A 9,099-nucleotide genomic window follows, 5' to 3' on the forward strand; every position below is an offset into this window, starting at 1 on the left:
AAAGGCCCCTAATACTATTTTGACCCCAAAACACGATCAAATTTTGGATCTTGTTGGGTTGTGTTTTAAAAAATTAGGCTTTAAAAACTACGGTTAGAGAATATATAAGACTCATACATAGAATATTTTCTAACAGTTCTATTTTTCTTAAAATAAAAACAAAGATAACAAATATCTTATAATTCCTCTTATAAAATTGATGTGATAGGGTTTATTAATTCTTGGGTCATTAAAAACAAAATATCCCATAGTTATTAGACCTTGACATATTAGTTTTGAGAGATATTTTTAGAATGTTTATGTGATATGTAGTATTACTAAAAAGAATCAAAGTAAATTTTAAGAAAAATAATGTTAAAAATTATATTTTTATTTCACAATTATCTCACAATGCTAACATGAGATTTTCTACTAATTCTTGAATTAATTCTTATAAAAAAATTAATTAAAATTGCTACATGAGATACAAATACAATGAGATAATTATAAAGTAAAAATGTGGGATACCATTTTTTTTTTTTTAAAAAAAGAAATACAAACCCTTTTCCACTCCTCCCAACTTAAAAAATATTCGAACTTTTTCACTTTTTATATACATCAATCAATTTTATTACTATTCAAACAAAAAAATTCACTATAAAATAAAATTTTTTCATATAAAAGATTTAAAATTTATTTATATTTTATATCACATAAATCACTTTTTACTATTATTAAAAAAAACTTACCTCAAAAGTCTTCTTAGGTGCCAAAGGCACCATTTGGCAACTCATTTCTCTACTGATAAATTTGCTATAAACTGAATTATAGTTAATTCATATAAATTCATTTAATAAAATGATATGTGTTGAATAGTTATTAAAAAAAATATGAAAAGCACGTGTTATTAAAAAAAAATATATGCTTTTCACGTATTAACAAACGCCTCCTTAGTAAGTCAAATTTTTTTCCTCCTCTTATGGGGAGACGTTAAAAATAAAAAAACACTCCCAAACCACACTCAAAGGGGGGAGAAAAAAAAAAGACTTTCTTGTGATTTTCACCACTTTTAGAGGCCGTTTTCTGAGTTGAAGCCTTCCATTGTCTCTACGGAAGGTGATTTGACTGATTTAACACAAAATTCCGAAAATACCCTTGAATTGTCTTAAATGCTCGTAACAGACCCTTGTCCCTATTACACACATCTTCATCACAATGTGGCACGGTCCCCACTCTTGCATGGGGCAATAAGATTACTCAAATATTTTAACACAAAATACAATAATTAATTAATACCCTCTACGTATTTTTTAATATTATGATTATATGGGTACTGAAAATCTGTGCTGTGCTTGATTTTTTTATTGATTTGATTGTTTTCTAAGTAACCGAAGTAACGCATTATCACATGGCCTCGCTGGACAGAGATCGTAGATGTTACTTCAAAGCTTGTCATTAATCTAGATATTCTCCCTTAATGAATACAAATCTTTTTGCTGGTCAACTTTTGCATATTACTGTTTGTTTTTTGTTTGGAGATGGCTTTGAGCTAAGTTCTAGAAAAGCAATGAGTGTGTTTCACGGCAAAGGACCCACATGTGTGTGGAGGATTGGGTTTCATTGGGTTTCAGGGCGTGCATTAATAAAGACCCATCTTGGGGGGTGTTTGACAAATGGGATGGCCTAAACACGGTAGTTGATGTAAATTGATGTGAAAAAAAGTAAGAATGTTTGGTATAAAAAAAATGAAAAAGTGGTATGGAAAAGTGAAAAAGTTTTGTTTTGTAGTGATTTTTTTATTTGAATAATAATAAAAGGTGAATGATTTGATATTAAAAGTGAAAAAGTTAGAATGTTTTGATGTTGATTTTTTTGGAAAATAGTGATGAACATTGTTTGGGCCAACCCCATCCTCATTACCAAACAAAGCCTTGTGCTCTTGCATGAATGATGGTGTTAGGGACATTTTTTTTAGCACAGTGGCTCCCCTGTACTTTTTCTTTAATGGTAATGAGTGGTTTTGGTGCCTTGTGTCGTTTGAGGGTTTGAATTTGGGAATCTTCTTGGTGGGTTTAAGGGTGGAAAAAAAATTTACCGACTTTTTTTTGGTTTTTTGGGTTTGGCTGTGGACAGCTGGGTGGTTTTGGGGGCAGAGAAGATTGAAGGGGTTGACCTAATTTGGGTGTCTGGTTGAGGGATTTCTTTTGGGGTTGTGGCCTGTGGGATTGGATTTGGGTCATTTTTTAAGTGGGTGTGTGTTAATGGAGTGGTTTTAGGTTTTTGATGGGTTTTGGACTGGGTTTTTGAAGGCATATGCGTTGTTCTCTTAAATCTACTGGTAGATTTGGGGTAGTTTTGCTGGAAAATTTTGTGGGATTCTTCTTCAAAGTGCTGTTTTTTGGCTGGTATACAAGGGAAGAAACCACATTGTGGTGCTTTTTCAAGTTTCTGAGAGACTTGGTTTGAGAATTTCCGGTTTGGTCGTTCATGGTTTTTCTGGTTGATTTTGGTTTCTTGAGGGTAAAAATCAACTGGATTTCTGTTTCTACTACTAAAATTGCTCTACTTGAACCAAAGGGTTTATTGGGTGTGAAAATACGCTCTTCAGTGTGAGGTAGAGGCCGAGTAGAGTTGTCTTTGGGTTTCACATTAGCTCAGCCCTTTTCTTGCAGTTTTAAGGTGCTTTTATTGTGAGAAAATGGCTTGCATGAAACTGGGATCCAAAACTGATGCATTCCAACGGCAAGGGCAGGCCTGGTATGTAATTGGGTCTCTCTGATATTTTCCTTTCTTTGATTCATACATGAAATCTATTGACTTTTGCACGACTTAATGTTGAGGACAAAAAAGTTTACTCCCTCCCTATCACAGACAATTATTCTTAGTTAAGGTTGTTAGAGATGTTTCATGCGAAAAGATCTGTATGTGTCTGCGATCTGAACGGACAAGTAATTTTTTCTTGAAATAGGAAGCTTGCTCGTTCTTCATCGGCTTATGACTCACAATCTTGTGTCACTCGTTTTTATTTTGAGCTTCACTTTCGTATATTAAGAAAACTTTTCTGTGTAGGTTTTGAGTTGAAATTGAGATCGTTAAATTTGCTTGGGAAGATGTGCATGCATTGCTGATAATATCAATATATTTGCCTAAATAGAACTTTGATGAAGTGGCAATAGGTGAATGGTTTTCAATTTTCCCTTAATTATGTGGAAATAGTAGTTGAGGAATGGTTCAACTAATTTGGGTGGGCGGTCCTTCTAGCTGGGTACCACAATCATTTTTTTAAGCTTGATAAAGCAGATGGACATTTCCAGCTGCTTTATCACAGATATCCCTATGGTTGTTTGATTTGACTCTTTAAAACTAATCTTATTCATTAGATTGGTTTTGTCATTTTACTAATATGTGCTTCAGCCGTTAGATCTCGTATAGTTAGAATGATCCTGGCCCAGGATCTGGGTATTTTTCATTTTAAATAAATTTAACACACAAGCCCCCACCTGGGTTTTTGTCAAAATCGCAACATTGAGTGAAGTTTGGTTGTTTTCTTTAGTTTTATGAACTGATGGGTGCAAATGCGGTCATGTGTAAGCATAGTTAATATGATTATGGGGCGGGGGAAGTTCTTTTTTTCGTTTTTTGATTGATAAGTTATAGATGCACCTTGTGGGACATGAACCCTCCGCCTTACCTTGCTACAAATGGAGGAAATACCATTTGAGCTAAAGCTCGTTGGTAAACGAGGGAAGTTCTTAAGGATGGGCAAAGTTGTTGGGCTTTGACCTCAAGCCAAGTGCTTGAGTTTGGTTTGGCATTTGACCTTCCATTACTTCCTTTTTTTTTTTTTTTTTTTTTTTTTCAAATTTTTTTTCCTAGTTCTTTTTTATTCTGGGAAAGTTTGACTTCTTCCAAACTTTCTCCCCCCTCAATTGATCAAAGAATGTAAGAAATTGAGCAATGAATATTTCTCATTAAGTTCAAAATTTAGGATGGATATATCATATGTAAGACCAATTGGCTAGGAAGGATGGGTATAGGTATGGTATATGTTGATGATTGGACAAGAGGGATATAGATAACAAAAAGGTTTCTAGTTGTAAACTTTAGGTGCATTAAACACACATACATTGATAAATTTATTGGAAATGTTTGTAGATATATAGCTTTATTCTCCGATTTTGGTATATTTAACATGTATTTGATATGTATTGGGGAATATGCGAGGAGTATTGGTATCTAATAAGTATATGATGTGGATATGGCTCTCTTTTAGAAGCATCCATGGGCTCACATTTAGTGTATTACCTGCCAGAACTTATCTGGCCTCTTGTGGATTGTCTTGTGGTTAGAATAAACAATCTGAGATGGCTTCACAAATGATCATTCATATTTATACTTGCATTCTTTGTGTATTGAGTCTTGTGGTTATGACAATGACACAACTTTAAGTGGTAAGATGAAAGAAGGAAGAATCGAAGATGGCTTTCTACCCATTTTAATGTGTATCTTCTGTTGATGGTGGAATTTATCAGAACATACAAGTCATAATATGACTCTAGTATGTACAAACCTTAAACTTGTATAACAAGGAAACCTTTCTCATAAGATGGTTCGTCAAGGAAGAGGACCAATTGGTAACACTATTGAAATACTGTCATTGAGATCAGTTTATATCTTTGCTTTGATTTGATAAAACGTGCCTTTAAGGATATTTATCATGTGCACTTCACAATGGATTATTGCTTATGAAATGGTGTTTTTGATTTGCCATTTTTTAATTGGTGATATGCCCCAGGTCCTCTACTTGATCACAAAAGTGCTACTTCACTTACATGTGTGTGTGTGTGTGTGAGTGCGTGCGCGCACACGTGTGCATGTGTAACAATTCTTATTTTTTCTTCTCTTCTTTTTGACGTTTCATATACCTGTAATATTATAGGTTCTGCACAACTGGACTTCCTAGTGATATTGTTGTTGAAGTTGGGGAGATGTCCTTTCATCTTCACAAGGTACCCAATATTTACTATGTTAATATTCAATTCCTTTTGAGATATATATTGTCATTGTACTTTACTTGAATATAGACAATTGTTCAAAATAATTTGCTTCACCTTTTCAAAAACCTTATGTTGCTTCCTTTATCTAGTGGAGTTAATTCATTGGGTAAACGATCATTTATATTGCTTATATACTCAGATTCTGCCTGCCAGGGTTACTAACACTGAACAAGATTTCAATTACCTGTCCAATAGTCTCCTGGTGTAGAAGTAGGTTTAGATGTTAGTAATTCCTCATCCCCCCCCCCCTTCATTTTGAAACCTTGCCTCTTGATTATTGTGAGTAAGTTGCATGTTTTCCTACATTCTCATAAATTTTCGTCTCTTGATTTCTTGCCCAAGCTGGTTGTTGACTCCTACTCAAGGTGGGGGGCAGTCTCGTTATAATGTGGACCTGCATGCCAAACTAACTAGAGATCAGCATGTGATCATTATAAAGAACTTCTGATGAACTACACTTTATTAAGTCTTATCTCTCTCTCTCTCTCCTTTTTTTTTTTTTTTTTTTTTTTTTTTTTTTTTTCTAGTTATCCTGTTCAATTTACCTTTATGTCCAGTAAATTATGTATTAAATGATTGCTGAAATATTTTTTTGCTTCATATCAGCTGTAAGGTATAGTTCCTTACTTTTTTAGGTGAGGTGGAACAGGCAATACCATTTATAATGTCTTACACTTGTTAATAATTGATAATGCAGTTCCCTTTGCTCTCTAGAAGCGGGGTTATGGAAAAATTGATTGCAAAAGCATCTGAAGATGGAGACGAAGGATGTGTCATAAACCTTCCTGACATTCCTGGTGGGGCTAAAACTTTTGAACTTGTGGCCAAGTTCTGCTATGGGGTGAAGCTTGAACTTACATCCTCAAATGTTGTGTACCTACGCTGTGCTGCCGAGCATCTTGAAATGAAAGAGGAGTATGGTGAAGGCAATTTGATTACTCAGACTGAGACCTTTCTGAATCAAGTAGTTCTTCGTAGTTGGAAAGACTCACTAAAGGCTCTGCAAACCTGTGATGATGTTCTCCCCTATGCTGAAGAACTTAACATTACAAAAAGGTGCATTGAGTCGCTAGCTACTAAGGCATGTACTGACCCAAATCTATTTGGCTGGCCTGTTATGGAGCATAGTGGGCCCATGCAGAGCCCCGGAGGGAGTGTGTTGTGGAATGGGATAAGTACAGGGGCTAAACCAAAGAATGCGAGTTCAGATTGGTGGTACGATGACGTATGTACTTTAAGTTTGCCTCTCTATAAGAGGTTGATTTCAGTCATGGAAGCTCGGGGCATCAAACAGGATATTATTGCTGGGTCCCTCACTTGCTATGCAAAAAGGTACCTGCCAGGTTTGAATCGGCGTCAGGGAGCCAGTGAGTCCAGTAACCGTCTGGCACCAGTGGCTATGGGGGCTCCGCCATCAGAAGAAGACCAGAAGCTTTTCTTGGAAGAGATTGATAGGCTACTTCCAATACAGAAGGGCCTAATGCCAACTAAGATCTTATTTGGTCTACTTCGAACATCCATGATTCTGCGAGTCAGCCAGTCTTGCATATCAAATTTGGAGAAAAGAATTGGGATGCAGCTTGATCAAGCTACAGTGGAAGATCTGTTGATGCCCAATTTCTCTTATTCCATGGAGACACTATACAATGTTGACTGTGTGCAACGGATTCTTGAGCACTTTCTTGAGATGGATCAGGTTTCAGGTGGGGCCTCTCCATGTGCAATCGATGATGGCCAATTGATTGGCTCACCTTCATTGACACCAGTCACAATGGTAGCCAAGCTAATCGATGGGTACCTCGCAGAGGTTGCCCCTGATGTTAATTTGAAGCCCCCCAAATTTCAGGCTCTTGCTGCTGCAGTTCCTGACTATGCAAGGCCCTTGGATGATGGTCTTTACCGCGCGATAGACATTTATCTGAAGGTATTGATTATTTCATTCACATACAAAACCCTGGGCCTGAATAGCTCGTAATTCATTTTGACTTCTAACATAGTTGAACAGGAAATTGTGTGAAAGAACATACTACGTCTTAGCCCAAACTTGCTACTCTCAATCCTGGCCAATTTCAGCTGTTGACTGCACCCAACCTGAATCACCTCAATTCAAATTCAGTTGGGTCAGGTTACAATTTTGACAGGATTTGGTTTCTTTGATTTTTTTGTTTTGTTTTGTTCTTTTTTTTTTTTTTGGTATATCTTATTTTATTTATCTGGCGCTTTTCTATTCTTTCTCCTATTAGAACGTGCCCCCATGTTTATGTAGTTGGTACTTGATTTATGAAAGTTTGGCTGACTCTCAGCACTGCACATCAAGTTGCTTCTGTCTGTGAAACTGAAACAAACTACTGCCACCAAACCAAGGTCGGTTTCACTTCGTCTTGGTTTCAGTCTGGAAATTTGAACCAGACAGGGCTACCTTCTGCTGAGTCCCCAATTTTTAATCCTTATGTCCTTTTTATTTGTATTTATGGACACTTATTGACAGAGCAATCAGCTTCAAGTTTGTTGCTGTTGGCACTGGATTTACCAGGGTCTGAAATCATATTAAAGGGCCCTTAGAAAAATGAAAGGGACAAAAAAATAATGATAAAAAAAGAAGACAACATACTAGATTGGAAACACTTTTTAAATTTGGGCTTATTTGGTTTCCCTTTGGTTATCAAACCTGCAGTCACACCCATGGTTGGCAGAGTCGGAAAGAGAACAACTCTGCAGGCTGATGGACTGCCAGAAGCTTTCCTTAGAAGCATGCACCCATGCTGCACAGAATGAGAGGCTTCCTCTTAGAATAGTTGTTCAAGTTCTCTTCTTTGAGCAGCTTCAGCTCAGGACATCCATTGCTGGCTGCTTTCTGGTTTCAGATAATCTTGATGGATCAAGACAGTTAAGAAGTGGGATTGCTGCATCTAATGAAGGAGGAGGAGGAGGAGGCTGGGCCACCGCCGTGAGGGAGAATCAGGTTTTGAAGGTTGGAATGGATCACATGAGGTTGCGAGTATCTGAGCTGGAGAAGGAATGTACAAACATGAGGCAGGAGATTGAGAAGTTGGGTCGTGTAAAGGGTTCGAGTGCCTGGGGAAGCGTGTCGAAGAAATTTGGGTTTAAGTTGAAGTCTCAGATGTGCAGTGCTCAAGCTGAATCTGTTAGCAATCAGAATACTGGTAATGGGAAGGTCGAGAAGTTGAAGGAAAGGCATGGAAAGAACAAGAAAAATTCATCTCATATTGAATAGACCATTTCCTTTCTTAATTGTTTATTATTTTGTACCATTTCCTTCATAACTTATCATTTGTAATTCCACTTTTTTTTAATCTCCAAGTTAGAAACGAAGATTTCATCTCCCCCTTCTGTTTGTTTTCTTTTAGTTTTCCCTTCATCGATCTTAACCAAGTATGATATAGAGATGGATGGAAGAAAGTGTAATGTGTTTTTTGTAACTGAAGCAAGGGTCTCTCTCTCTCTCTCTCTCTCTCTCTCTCTCTCTCTGTGTGTGTACTATTTTACCTTTCTTGAAGGGCTTGATGGATTAAAGTTTGCCACTGAGTTGCTTCACATACTTCTGGTGTGTGTTGTGATTTGGTTGAGTAAACTGACCAAGCAAAATAATATGTTTATATGTCTTAATTTAGTTCATAAACATACTTATTTGCCGGAATGCGTTTAAACTTTGTTTCGTTTATGAATTTTAATTTACTGCATTTTAAGATATATATATATATATATATATATATATATATATATAATGTGTGTGTGTGGGGGGGAAAGGGAGGGAATTATAAATAAAAAACAAATGCGACAGTGCTTTTCTAAGAATAGTTGGAAATGGGTCAAATAAATGACTTGGCCTATCAAATGAACTGATACCACTGATGAAGGTGGTTAAAGATGCCAACATTTCATAGACGGTAAAAAACCTATAAGAATTATCAGTTCTATTTAGTTGTGGAGTTGATTGTATGCTGCCGTTCTTCTCTGACCTTGAGTAAAGGCTATCACTCCCCCCACCCTGACTTCTGATCAGCCATGTAATATGAACATTGTTTTTTGGAAGTTAAGAAAA

General features: G+C 36.4%; 1 protein-coding gene across 1 annotated transcript; it reads left to right on the forward strand.

Annotated features, from left to right (window-relative positions):
• The first annotated feature begins 1,950 nt into the window (after nucleotides 1–1,950).
• Nucleotides 1,951–8,500, forward strand: LOC132170432 (Phototropic-responsive NPH3 family protein). The gene is made up of 4 exons (XM_059581418.2): nucleotides 1,951–2,736; nucleotides 4,919–4,988; nucleotides 5,734–6,960; nucleotides 7,711–8,500. The coding sequence occupies exons 1-4, from the start codon at nucleotides 2,678–2,680 to the stop codon at nucleotides 8,269–8,271; spliced, it is 1,917 nt and encodes a 638-aa protein (XP_059437401.2). The 5' UTR covers nucleotides 1,951–2,677; the 3' UTR covers nucleotides 8,272–8,500.
• Nucleotides 8,501–9,099: the final 599 nt, after the last annotated feature.

This window comes from Corylus avellana, chromosome 1, assembly GCF_965113065.1.
Source record: "Corylus avellana chromosome 1, dhCorAvel1.hap1.2, whole genome shotgun sequence".
In the NCBI taxonomy this organism is placed as follows: Eukaryota; Viridiplantae; Streptophyta; class Magnoliopsida; order Fagales; family Betulaceae; genus Corylus; species Corylus avellana.